The sequence below is a fragment of the Vitis vinifera genome, chromosome 11 (genome assembly GCF_030704535.1).
Source record: "Vitis vinifera cultivar Pinot Noir 40024 chromosome 11, ASM3070453v1".
Classification (NCBI taxonomy): Eukaryota; Viridiplantae; Streptophyta; class Magnoliopsida; order Vitales; family Vitaceae; genus Vitis; species Vitis vinifera.
Genome location: NC_081815.1, coordinates 7596943 through 7611374, shown reverse-complemented (window position 1 = coordinate 7611374; position 14432 = coordinate 7596943). Strand labels below are relative to the sequence as shown.

Genomic DNA, 14432 nt, shown 5'->3' with positions numbered 1-14432 from the left:
GAAATCATTCCAGTTGGAGAAGTGGAGGAGATTCTTGAGATGGCAGTTGAGCTAGGGTGCAGGGTGGGGTCTTTGCCCTCACAATATTTGGGTCTCCCTTTAGGGGTCCCCAATAGGGCCTCTTCTATGTGGGATGGGATGGAAGAGAAGGTCCGGAGGAGACTTGCACTTTGGAAAAGACAGTACATCTCTAAAGGAGGGAGGATCACTCTTATAAAAAGTACCTTGGCTAGTATGCCAATTTACCAAATGTCTATCTTCCGTATGCCTAATTCCGTTGCCAAAAGAGTGGAGAAAATCCAAAGAGATTTCCTATGGGGGGGTGGAAATTTGGAGGGCAAAGTTCACCTAGTTAAATGGGATGTGGTCTGTACAGAAAAATTCAATGGAGGGCTAGGATTGAGGAGAATAGCCACTCTGAATAGAGCCTTGCTGGGCAAGTGGATTTGGAGGTTTGCTTGTGAAAAGGATAACCTTTGGAAACAAGTGATTTCTATGAAATATGGGCAAGAGGAATATGGTTGGAGGGCGAAGAAGGCTAGTGGGGCGGCTAGAGTAGGGGTCTGGAAGGAGATTATGAAAGAATCTGAATGGTGCTGGGAAAATTTGGCTTTTCTAGTTGGGAAGGGGTCCAAAATTAAATTTTGGAAAGATAGCTGGTGCACTGACACTCCGTTGTCCCAATGTTTCAACCACCTTTTTGTCCTTGCCGTGCATAGAGACGCCACGATTGAGGAGATGTGGGACCAACATTCGGGCCAAGGAGATTGGAATCTTGTTTTTGTGAGGGACTTCAATGATTGGGAAATGGATATGGTTGGTGATTTGCTCCATTCTTTGAGGGGTCATAGGCCCTCCATGGAGGATGATTCAGTTAAATGGAGGCATGGAAGAAATGGTATTTTCAGGGTTAAAGAAGCTTACAGGATGTTGGACAAGCCTAATGCCACAGTGTTCCCCGCAAGGAGAATATGGGTGGATAGGATGCCAACTAAAGTCTGTTTCTTTGCTTGGGAGGCTACTTGGGGGAAGGTGCTCACTCTAGATAGGCTCCAGAAAAGAGGGGTGCAGCTCCCAAATTGTTGTTTTTTGTGTGGTTGTGAAGAAGAGAATGTAAATCATATTCTTTTACACTGTATAGTGACTAGAGCCCTATGGGATATTATTTTTGGGTTGATAGATATTAAGTGGGTCCTCCCAGAAACTGTAAAGGAGGCTTTAACCTCCTGGAGGGGTTCATTTGTAGGGAAGAAAAGGAAAAAGATTTGGAAAGTCATTCCGTTGTGTATTTTTTGGACGGTCTGGAAAGAGAGGAATAGGTTAGCTTTTAGGGGGGGTGTGGTGAATATTCAGAGGTTAAAGAGTTCTTTTGTTTGTAATTTATGGAATTGGGCCAAAGTGTATTTAGGTGAGGAGTCTTTCTCCCTTATAGGTTTCTTGGAGTGGATAGCTTCCACTTGAGGGGAGGTAGTTCTTTTTGGCCTTTTTCTCTTTTTGAGGCTGTAGCCGTCTTGTATACTCCCTGTATGCTTTATGGCGTTTAGCCTTTTCTAATGCATATCTTGTTTGCTTATCAAAAAAAAAAAAAAAAAATATTTTTTCTTGGCCTTGTCCAATCCCTCAAATCCCGTCTTGTTTCTTCTAACCAAGTTTTTGTGCAAATCAAAAGCCCTTTCAAATGTTAAGGCCCTTGCTTGATTAGTAGCACATAGGAAGGTAAACACCAATGACATGCTACAGTTGAGAAGACCATTCAAATCCCTTTTTCCTCAATGAAGCGTTTCATGCAAAGGAAATGGAGAATCAATTAACCACCTTTTTCTACATTACCCATTAACTATTGGGCTATGGCACAAGCTCTTCAATCTAGCAAGGTTGGATTAGGTTTCACCGAGGAGTACTGAAGACATGATGATTATTGCTTTTAAAGGTTTTGGGAATTCAATCAGAGGCAAGACACTTTGGCAAATTGTTTGCCTCACTTTATTGTGGATTGTGTGGCAAGAGAGAAACTCTAGGATTTTTTAGGACAAGGGGAGATCGGAAGGGATATTATCGGATGTACTTCACTTTTTTTCCTCTCTATGTGCCTCTTGTACTGTTCCTTTCAGAGGAGTTCCTCTTAGTGTTATACAATTGAATTGGCTTGCAGTTTGTGATTCGAAAGCTTGAGATAGTTGGGGTTTTTCTTTGTGTATAGTTTTGTATAGAGGGGTGTCTTCTTACTTTGATCAGTTTTTGTATTTTGAGGGAAGGACTTCTCATCCTTCTCTTGTACCTTTACTATGATTGATATATATTTATTTCGTTTCTGACCCAAAAAAAAAAATGCATATCAACTAGATTAACACCTAGTCTAATAGTCTTAACACTCTGTATCATCTGCAATCACTTCTCATTTGCACGTGGATTCAATAAGTGAGAGAAGCGATGAGGTTCAAACTCAACTCCTAAAAACCAAGGTTAACACAGCCACATACCTTGTTAAGCTACTAATTCAAATCTAAATCCTTATGCTATTATGTAATGGGCTAAACATGTATATCAAGCCAACAAACAATTAGGCTAACACTCAAACTAAATGCTATAGTTGGGCTGAGCTCTTTCAAGATCCGGTGAACAAAACCCTTGGAGGTCAGGCAGTCTTCATGGTACTCGTGAAAAATTTTAATGAATGTGTTAATTGCCCCAAACCAATTGCCAAAAATGAATTCGAGTTTATCAAGCAGCACCTGAACTTTGCATTATTTTGGATGTGAATGAATTGCAGACATATCTTACCAAGGTCATGTAATGTTGTACAACAATGAATCATATATCATCTCAACAAGGGAAAGATTAACATAAAAAAAAAAAAAAACATAGCAGAATAGCATTCTTACATACCTGTTCACATTTTCCTAACTTTTCCTTTTCTCCCTTGTAGCCCTAAACATGGAAATAAAAGTTTGATCATGGCTAAAAACGGTCATTTTCATAAAGGAACTAGATTTAAATATCAAAGGGTATGAAATAATATTTCAAGAAAAAACACTGATGCTAATGTCACAATGCATATAATAGTGAATAAAGAAATTAATTCAACAACATAACTCTATACCTTAATTAGTTCGATCTCGTCTTTTGTTGGACAAAACTTTATGAGGTTATCAACCTGATCAACATCTAAGGCTGAATCCTCTAAAGCAAGCACTGAACTCTGTTCATGTTCCACAAATTTATGATTGTTAAGGACAATTGGTCACAAAATCTTGCTACTTGACGGATGTGTCTGACAATTAAAAGCTGACATGTACAAATGTTGCATGCACTAAAAATATGTTTCCAAGAAATACTAAAGTTGAAGGAAATGAAAACCATTTATCATAAAAATAAATAAATAAATAAATAAATAAAAATAAAAATAAAAAACAGGGATAAGACAATGTTTAGATTATAGAACTGTGAACATCAATAAAATCTGAATTTTCAAGTCAAGTTCAAGACTCATCAGAAGAAAAAAAAAAGTCAAGTTGAAGACCTGATTATAAAATTTCATAAACCTTTATAATGTATTTCCAGTATTCCCTTGGGAGATATGTTGGATTTTAGGAAATAAAAGAGTTCTATAGATATATAGGCATAATAAGGAAACATCTCAGCCAATAGAATCAAAGATAAGTGATTTTTTATATAGTAGCCTTAAATCACAAATTAGAACGAATGCATATGTTGTTGCATTAGTTTAGGATGAATGGATAAAAACATAAGAGGAACAAGTTACAAAGTATATAAATGATGCTACAGAATCAAAGGAATTAACAGCAAGTTCAGACTCAGTTAATATATCAAATCTATTCAACCATATCAGGATCAAAATGAAGAAATTATTAATAAAGATGACAATGGGATAGCCAAATGCAAAGACTTTCACTGTCTTGGATGATCACCACAAGGAAAGAGGGATTGGGAGAGAACGTTGCCTAAAAGATTAGAGCAAGAGGTATATTATAAAGACATTGTTTGTAAACAGTCACCTGATTGATATACATCTGTTAAATTGAAGGGATATTATGAAGATGCTCTAATGCCGACCATGCTCTATAATGTAGAACCCTAAAAAGTAAAGAAACAATATGCAATAGGCATAACAAAACAAAGAAATGGAGATAGTTGAGTGGCAAGAAAAAGAAGGTGGAATAAGAAATATATGCATTCATGAGTGGTAGAAGCATCGCCAACTGGGGACAAGATGAGAGGAAGCCTGTTGAGATTATTTGGTTATAACAGTAAGAATTGAAATGGTTAGAGCCGCTGCAAGGAAGGGCAAAAAGGTCGTTGGTTGAGATAGTGAAAGAATGATGTAATGGCCTATGACTTGACAGAAAATATGACTCTAGTTATTGTGGAATAATAGAAAAGGATTTATACCATGGAGGTCAAATAAGAATTTAATACAATGGAGTTCTATAGTAACTGAAGTTGAACCTGATATAAAACATTATTTTTTTATTCTATTTTATTTTATTTCGTTTATGCAGAATTTTGTAACAGTGGTTTTAGAGAACCATGTGCAGGATAGACAAGCACAATTCTATTTAGCTTACCATTAATTCATGCAATGGCACCTTCACCTTCGAAAGCATGATTTCACAATTGTAGGCTCTCCTGTGTTCAATCTACATGAAGTGATAATGACAAAGTAAGATGATGATAAATAAGATTAAACACTCAAAAGAACTTTTCATATCAAACAAAACAGAAATAAGGGTACAACCATAACCTCAGTTTTAGATGCCGATATTCAATAGGCTGAACATTGCAATTTCAATATAATTCGAAATAAATGATGAAAGTAAATTTTCATAAAATGCACATGAGTCTTTGGGAGTAAAGCTTTTAATACAAAGTGAAAACAACATAGTGACAAGTGCTTCAATTTGGTTTTTGGGAAAATTACAATCATCTCCCCTGAGATTGCCAAATTACGCTAACCTCCCTTCTGGTTACACTACCACAGGGTTCCCCCTAGTTGACCATCCAGCAGTGAAAAATGTTGACGACTTTACAGTTGCCTCATAGGAATCAAATTAGACTCAGTTGAACCATTAACCTAACAGAAGTACTATTTTGTGCTTATTTTAAAATAATGCAAACATATAATTACAATCACTTTGGCACTGGGTATTCCCAAAACAGGTATGATTCAGTTGGTTGAATCCAATAATACATGTACATTGCCATTCTAGCCCGCCTTCCCCCTTCAGGGCAGATTTAATGCAAATATCTGAATTATAGCAAGGCCCCCCACTACTGATGCCAGAATGATGTTTCCACCGTAAAGCAGATTAATAATGAAATTTTTTTTTTTTTTGATAAGAGATTAATAAGGAAAATAACTAACCCCTACTGTTTAGCTTTGTATAATCCCACTTTCAATTTGTTCTTTGCTCTTCTCATTGTTCGATGGCAAGCAAGAATCTCAATCAAAGCCCTTTTCTTATTGTAGATTTTCTCATATGACTCTTGGCTCAAGTCCTCTTCATGGTTTCTAAGTTATCAGCATAACTAAAAATTGAATTTTCTCAATATGCAGAAAGACTTGCCTGTACTGTTAAGATACCAGGTGATAGTCATTCGTAGTTCACCGACAATACTATTTAAGACCTCAATGGCAAATTTCTGTACCAAAGATTCTTGCGAATCCAGAGCTCGAAGGTAACATGAATATACCAGTTTTCCTGTACTGAAACCCATAATAGCTAGCAGGGAAGAAAAACCTAAAATAACAGCTATTAACATGAAAAGGCCAAAACAGTAATTTGTTTCCTGGTTCTGCCCCAAAGCGTGTTCTGACAAAAGCCTTTTCAGTTAATAAGATAGCACACTGTAAATGAAAATTAGAATGAAATCTAGTAACAAGGATCTTAAACCTAAGTAGATATGACAGCCTCCCGTAACAGAGATGAAAAGAACTAAATACATTCCTTGAGTACTTAAGTCTTAATTACCAGTTGCACTTTGTCAAATTTAGACCCAGCTGGGGCACGCAAATTTGATTTCCCACTAGAGTTCCCATGATCTGATTTTGGAGCTGCTGCAGAGAAAAGGCTCTCAAGCTCTGACATATCAATCTCTGGAGCCCTAGGATGGGCAGGAAAGAAACATAAAAACCTGAAAAACTGAAAGTATTTGGAAAGCATGATATAACAAATTTATCTCTCTCAGCAAAGCACCACATACTTGGAAGCTTCACCAGATTTTTGTGTCTCAGCCCATAAGCTTCCTGACACTGCCCTTGTTAACTTTAACCAATGCAGTGGCTTCAGTTTTTTGGTCTGATGATTCCTTGAACTTATAGTACGTGACATATTTCGTCCATTTGAAATAGCAGGATAACCACAAGGTGCTGGTGGGGCTGGATATCCAGAAGCAGAACAAGACACTGGAGAAATAGCATCCATCTTTGAGACCTCTTTGGAAAAAGTTGCAGGCGGAGGAGGTACAGCAGGAACATGTGAAGAATCCTCCAATGCAGGGTTAAATTTAGATGAAAATGCTGGGGCAGGAGGGGGTGGTGGTGGCACTGGGGATGTAGTTTTTCCAGAATGAGAAGGAGGTGGAGGTGGAGGTGGAGGTGGTACAGCTCTAGTAGATAGGTTTTTCATCAAAGGTGGAGGGGGAGGGGGAGGGGGAGGCAGTGTTGATGAAGTAACGATAAGAGCTGGAGAGGGGGAAGTGGAATTAGATGATGATTCATGAAAACTGGTACTTGAAACTGGAGTCTCAGGTGCAGGCAGTGGAGGAACCAATGATGACCGATCTCTACCTTGCAAATATTTTTCAGATTGTTTGGCAAGTGTAAGGTGTGTTGATTTGGAAGCTGAAAATTGATGAGGAGGTAGCTGTGGCAGCTGCTGTGGTACTGGTGGTGGTGGTGGTGGAGGAGGAGGTGGTGGAGGAGAAGCAAGAGTTTTTGTAGCACTGGCTGTCAAGGTTGGTTGAATTGGAAGCGGTTGGTGTGGGCCTAGTGGTGTTGGTGGTGAAATCGAAACACCTTTCTGCTCCACGGATTTATGAGCATCTGAAAAATCTAGGCTTGGGTCTGATGAGATATATTCAGGAAACAGAGGCGTAATGCCGGTTGCTGAGGATGAACTATGGTATCTTGACACAGGCTTCTTCTTACTCATGTCTGCAAATGTAGATGGCTCTGATGAGGACCCAGAATCATTCTTTATACTGAAGGTTGTGGAGATCATAGTTTCTCTTTCCATTGCTGCAGTCTGTTGTCTCTCCTGAAGTTGAGGCTCAGCCTTCCTTTCATTCACATCTGCACCTTCAGATGGTTTTTGTGAGAGGAAATGCTTATTCTCTAGAGCAAAGGATGAAAATTTCCCAGCATTATCCTCTGAAGATGCTGGCTTCTGTTTCCCCTGAACCTTTTCAGTAATTAATTCCTGCAATGAAGTGCTAGTTTCTACGCTCCCAGGGGAATCAGTTTCTACCCTTCCTTGGACAACATTTGATGCGGTTATTTGTTGAAGCACATTTAAAGCAGCATCTGTTTTTGGATCTAGCCAATCCACATGGCTAAAAATTTCATGAACTTTGGCAAATGCTTCCACTGGAAGTCCATCCTTCTCCTCAAAGCAAGACAAATCCACTGTAACAACAGAAGCAGCAGCATCCATATCTGAAAAAAGAACCTTCACCCAAATGGTAACCAAAGAGCATGCATTTTTGTTAGAAAGGAACAACATCACAGGACTACTCTTAATCAAATGTGAAGAAGAGACATACCTCTGCTCTAAAATCCTTTGGAAATTGATCCTTAGCATTCCACAATATATCGATTTCATCACGATTAAGCATTAAAATATTTGACCTTATAAAAGCTGTGTTAAACATGAGCCGAAATATCATTTCCTCATATTCTGTCTCATCATTCAAGTTAATACACTCGAGCACAACATCTCCTTGAATATGGCAATTGATGTCAATTTTAACTAGTTCACATTCCTCCTGCAAGAACATTGTTTAGGGATTCCAGACAATAGGGTTAAGATTGGACCAATTTGAAATTGCACTTGGTATAAATAGAACAAAAAAAAATCATAGACACAAAAAATATAATATAGAAATATTGAATAGAATTGAACTTCTGCTACCAAAAATATTCTTGACCCATAAGGAATTAGAGCACAACAAAACAGCCTCTCAGCTAAATTGGAGTCCGAAATTCCAGATCAAAGCATAGCCCAGTCAAGAAGATCCCAGAAAATGAGTTGATTTATTCCTTACTCCTTTCCACCACACCACAACCAATTCTCCTTTTTCCACCTCTGTAGTATGGGTTTGGTAACAAAAAGTCCCAAGTTTCAGACTGACCATTCCAACCCAGGGGTTTTGAGTCATAGCAATCAAGCCATGTTTAACATCAACCCAGGTCACCCATGCCTGAATTTCCAGTTAAGAGGTCTCCTGAACCAAATCTATTGAATTTGAAAGTCCAATTCATGTCTATTATTTAATCCTGAACGGTAATATATATCTAGGGAACTAATTGTTAGTATCATGTGATCAATGGCTCCAAGCATGCAAATCTGGAATTATTTGTTAAAACATCTCCATATTGAGAGATGAGAGAGCAACTCTCATTACAAATAAATAGGCCATACACAGTATGCCTCTCTTTCTTTGATCCATTCCAAACAAGACCTACTTGATAGAATGCAATCCTAAATAATGTAAAGTAAAAGAATGTAGAAAGCATTGGCAGATAATAACAGAGGCCAGATCATTGTAAAGATACATGTGCTATAGATGCAAAGTATGCAACAGAGAATGCACCTAATTGGTACACATCCAAATATGACCTCAATTCAGCCTTGAGGTCTCACTGTATTCTAGAACTTAAAGCTTTTGGAATAAGTAGTAGCAAACGCAATGTCAAACTTTAATCATATGAAAATTTTCTTCAATGGATCCATTTGGCACAAGTATAATCTGCATATGCCATGGTAAGAAAAAGGGCCTGCAGCATCATCATCACTTGCAAGAGGGAGTAAAACTGGAACTCCAATCCAAAAATAGAACAAGTCATACAGGTGTATAAAAGATATTACTTCTAGTCCAGCAAAATCAACAGAATAATTTAAAAAAAAAAAAAAAAAAGGAGCATCTTATACCACCTGCTTGTAGTGTCGAATAGTTTTACTTTTTTTGGGTGTTGAAAACAACAATTTGGGAGTCCGATCAGCAACAAGGAATGGATCTTGTCCATATATCCGAAATATTGGACGGCAACCCCCCTCTCCATCAAAATCAGGAACTAATCTAATAATGACGCAATCCAAGGTGAGTGCCCTATCCAATGGAGGCCATTCTGATGCCATATTTCTCCTTGAGATATACTGTAGATACCTCAGTTGAGAAGGAACTGGATTCAGCGGAGAGAGACACTGTAAAAGCTCACAAGGAGACTGCTTGTAGATCATCTCCAGAGTTTTCTGCTCCCCAGTGTAGTGTTTCCGGTATATCAGGAGTGCAGCAAGCATGAATGCCAAAATTGGCCAACCACCCCGTTCACAGTGCATTAGCAGCAAATTATTTGGCCCAAGTGAGAGCCAGCTTTCACTTGATCTCAGAAAATGGTGGATCACCTCCATTGTGAGTAACGGGCAGCCTTCATAGTGACGAGGGTAGTCCATTATGGTCATGTCAAAATCAGACAAAAAGTTAGCAATCTGGCTTTGTCCCTCTCCTTCATGGAAATTGAACACCAAGATTGACGCATCAGGAATGTGATCTCGAAGTTGACCAACTATGCCTCTGATGTAAACTTTATAGTTTTCTTCTTCCCAAGCATCAGTAGTAAAGCAGCAATCAAAAACTATATGTACAAAGGAGTAAACCATAAGTCAGGAATTATAGATACAAAGATAAATGTTTCCTACCTCCCAAATTAACCCAATTAAAGTCCATATGCCACATATTTCAAAAGATGATAATATATTTAAAAACTCATCAGGTTTCGAAAAGATTAAAGGAACTGGCACTTCCAATGGGTGGTTACTTTATTCATATGAAGCCTCGATTGAAGAAGTGGCCAATGAAAAGGTCAATTTCTCAACTTAATAAGATTAATCCTTTTTGTGGTGCTGATGTGTTTAGTTCTCAGAGGAACTTGCTGCTTAAGGGTGTTTGTTTTTTTTTTTTAATAGGTAAATAAGGAAAACTTGTTGCTTAAGTATTGCAATTAAATAAGGAAACTTTAAAAAAAAAAAAATGGGCATGTCAGGAAAGCATTGAATTATTTTATAGAAAAGAAGATCCCTCAGCAAACCATGTAAATGTGATCTCATAGCTCACATGTGAGTTCTAAATATACTCTAATAAAATTAAATTAGTTGTGACCTAAGCAAACCATGTTAAATGTGATCTTATAGCTCACATGTGAGTTTTAAATATATTTTAATAAAATAAAATTAGTTAATGACACCAATAATCTCACTGATAGGTTATGTAAACTCATCTTCTAATCATTAGAGGCAATTCAGTAGTGTCATTTGCAAACATCAGACCAGTTCTATCTTCAGTTAGTAAGTTACAAACTTCTAGGCAGTGCAAATATTTGCAGAAGAGTATTTTTCCTGAAGCTTAGTTGGTTCTCAAAACTGCACTCTAGTTAGTCATAACTCAACTATCTTGAAATAATTCAAGTCAGCATTAATATTTACCAACGCAAAACAAAGAAAAACGGGAAGCAACACCGTTGGCAATTCCTTTTTGGAAGAACGATGAGGAAAACAGCAAAAGGCATTGGGAAATCCGGTTGGATTATTTTTAACAAGCAGTGACAATAAATGATTTTTTTTTTTTTTTTTTGATAACCTAGGAACCTTCCATGGCCAAGCCCTTAGGACTCTCCATGGGGACCCAAACCTCGGGGCGCTAACCGTCCCGTAACAACCAGCACCGGGTAAATTGAAGGTATTATCAGTGACAAAATTCAAACCCAGAACCATGTGCCACTTACTGGGACCACACTTCCCATTATTCGCCCTGACCAACTGGACTACCCTGGCGGGTAAGCAATAACAATAAATGATACCCACAACGGTACCTCTAAAGTTGGAGTAAAGATATCATCCATGCCCTACTTGCTACAATTGTCATCACACTGCTTCTACCCTAGGCTTAATTGAGAATATCCCCATGTGGTTTTGTTGATTTTATATCCTAGACTATGGCTATTTTCCTCTCCATTATCAAGTTATCCATAAAAAGATAATCCACATCAATATGCTATCGATGCAGGGAAATCTGGGATTGATATGAGTGCACCAAAAGGTTTTATTGTCCCCATATGGGCAGCAATAGAACTCCATGTAATTATTATTATTTTGAAATAAACTCCTATTTTTGCTTGGGAGGTTTGATGAAAGGAAGGTTTATAAGGAAAGGAAAAGAGGTAGAAACAGGAAAAGAAATAACATAGGAAGGGAATCAAACATGCAAGTTTGAGCCCAATATTTCCAATCCTTCCCTGAGTTTCAAAATGCATAAAACTTTGACAACCTCCCCTTTCCTTATCCTTCCAATTTTCTATCACGATCAAACAATGTAGTTGATAATCCTTCTAACTTCTTGCTTCCCTTTTGTCAATGTTCCTGAGATCTAAACAGAACTAAGTGTACCCATTTTCATAAATTTTTTATCTTCCAAGAGTTTGTTTTCACAAACCTACTACTTTCCTATATTTTTACTTTTGATTCTTTTTTTTATTATTATTAAAAACAAAAGATGTAATAATTAATAAATAAAAATTACATGAGAAGGATGAGGAGTCCTCCCCACAATTACAATTTACAAGAAGTTAAGTCTTATCATAATTCAAAAAGTTCTATTTGCCAAAATTTCTCATCGTAAGAAGTTTATGTTTTAGAATTCTAGCCTCTAAGGGCCTATTTGGGAACTTTTGTAAAAACAATTCTCAAAAACAGTTTTTGAGAACAATTTTAAAAAACAGATCCCTAATGTTTTATAAAACAAAAGTTTGTTTGTGAACTTTGAATGTTCTCAACCCATTTTTTGGTGTTTCCAAATATTTATTAAAAACAAAATTTATTTGTAGTGTTTTATTTTTAATCATCCTCCATATTTGTACAATTATTTTTTAAAACAGCCCTAGAAAACAACTAAAAACAATTAAAATATATTATTAAAAAACACCTTGTCAAATTCTCAAAAAATTGTTTTCTATCAAAAATTTACCAAACAAGCGCGTTTTCAATCTTTTAATACCCGTTTAGAAAGATCCATCCTTGAACTAGAGGAAGAAAAGAGTCCAAAGGAGAGAAAATAATTCTCAGCAAGTGAAAGGAGGGGTAAACAGGCAACTAGCTCTTCTTTCAAAAGGAGGAAAGGAGCTGCTCTTATGAGGAAAGAGAATTGTGCAGATTGCCTTGCTCAGTGAATCACGATGAGGGCAGAGAGTTCAAGTGGCAAAGTCTGATGGTATAATTAGTGGGGCTATAACTTTGGTCCAGCGATGAAGCTTCGAATAATTTCATGGAATGTTAGGGGGCTCACTGACCTGGGCAAAAAAAGATCATAAAGTCTGCTCAAATCCCATGAGGCAAATCAGAGAGGGGAGATTTTTGAGAGGAATTGTATCAAAGGTTTGTGGGAGGAGCCCTGGTGCATTGGTGGAGACTTCAGCATCATTGATTCCCCCATGAAAGAAGAGGGCTAGGCGGCTAACCCTGGCAAAAAGTTTTTCTGAGTTCATAGAGGAATCCAACCTTGTGGACGTGCCTATGGCAAGTGGGACCTTTACTTTGTTTAAGCTAAATTTACTTACTTTGTTTAAGCTAAATTGACTGGGACTTCTTATCGTGTTTCTTGAGCCATCAACATTTGAAAAATTGATATAAAAAACACCTACTCCGTCATTTTCCTGAATTTCCTCAGCAACTAAAGGAACCTCTATGCTTGCAAACCAAAATTCACAAGTAAATTCAAAATGAATCAGCATCATTACCACATACATGAGCCAATATTCACATCTGCTCAACACAGCCACCACCAAAAACTGTGGCACATTTTCATCGACTAGCAGAGACATAAAAACAATGCCGAAAAATCAAAAACACCAACAACCCCTGTATTGTTGATGAGAAAGCTAATGAAAAACTTTCAAACATCAGATTTCCCACTAATTGAAAAAAGTCGAACTAACTTTTCCATTTCACATAATCAGAACAATAGAAAACGAAAACACGCAAAAATAAAATAAATAATACAGTTTATCGTCACTTTTCCGCGAGTTTTCTCGGGAACCAAACAGGCAGTCAAAATGAATTAAAAAGTAGAAAGCAGACGGAATTAAAAGGAAGCGTACCGTGAACTCTATCACAGATCTCGAGGAGCCCATCAGGCGGCTTACGATAGAACAATTTGCGAAGCAATGCCATGGATCAGTGGCAAGCAATAAGTTATGGAACCCTAAAACGGTGGGCACGAATCACGATAAGGTGTGAGGAGCTTGCGTTGCGTTTGGCATGAATTTCAAGTTTCAACTTCAATTCGGCTTCGCTCCTGGTGAAGAGAAGAGTCGATGAGGGGCTCTCTCTGTCTACAATCTTTCAGCAAAAACAAACAATATTATGTGCTGTCAGATTTTGAGGATGACTAGTGGTTTTGTTCTTTATATCTTTTCACATCCTTTATTTTTGGTCTTGTTCTTTATTTCTTCACTGCCTTTATTTTTTCACCAAAACAGCTGAGGTCACCTCCACACCATATCAGACAATCTCTCCCTCCTCCTCCTCTCTGCAATTTGGATTCTACTCCATTTTTGGATGCTTTTACTTTTCATTCTCGGGTCCATTGAAAATTGCCATCAATAATTCCTTCATCCAAATCATTCACTTTTTTTTTTTTCCAGTAAAATTATCAATGAATGAGTTTATCATCCCTTCATTTATTTGGAAGTTTTTTTTTTTTTTCTTAATTTATTTGGTAGATTATCAATGAATGAGTTTATCATCCCTTCATTTATTTGGAAGTTTTTTTTTTTTTTCTTAATTTATTTGGTAGATTATCAATGAATGAGTTTATCATCCCTTCATTTATTTGGAAGTTTTTTTTTTTCTTAATTTATTTGGTAGGGTTGTTATTCTTTTATTGTTATAAATTTCGCATAAATTAAACACTCATTTTAAGCGTGGAGTAATGCCGAAGGAAACTTGTAATGATTTGTATGTGATACTTTCTTCCCGTGTTATATCTAATATTAAATATGATAATATTTATAAAAATAAATAAAAGGGTTTAATATACTACTCCTTAATCTATGGCATATTTTGTATATTATCCTCTCATATTTAAAATCAAGTGCATTGCCAAGTGCATTGCCTTCAAGCTTCTTAAATATCGAAACTATA

The 14432-nt window shown here is 37.0% G+C and overlaps 1 protein-coding gene across 8 annotated transcripts in view; it reads right to left on the bottom strand.

Moving 5' to 3' along the window:
• Nucleotides 1-13881, bottom strand: part of LOC100249846 (formin-like protein 13) — a 58662-nt gene extending 44781 nt beyond the window's left edge. For all 8 annotated transcript variants that reach the window (XR_009466868.1, XR_009466869.1, XR_009466870.1 and 5 more), the window contains exons 1-8: nt 13388-13881; nt 9174-9874; nt 7783-8004; nt 6223-7688; nt 5991-6123; nt 4587-4658; nt 3101-3199; nt 2887-2928 (exon numbers count right to left, since the gene is read on the bottom strand). Coding sequence is in view for 5 of the 8 variants with exons in the window: in XM_059740550.1 (XP_059596533.1) it covers nt 2887-2928; nt 3101-3199; nt 4587-4658; nt 5991-6123; nt 6223-7688; nt 7783-8004; nt 9174-9874; nt 13388-13460 (2808 nt within the window). In the remaining 3 variants the exon portion in view is untranslated. The remainder of the gene's footprint in view (nt 1-2886; nt 2929-3100; nt 3200-4586; nt 4659-5990; nt 6124-6222; nt 7689-7782; nt 8005-9173; nt 9875-13387) is intronic.
• Between the last annotated feature and the right edge of the window lie 551 nt (nt 13882-14432).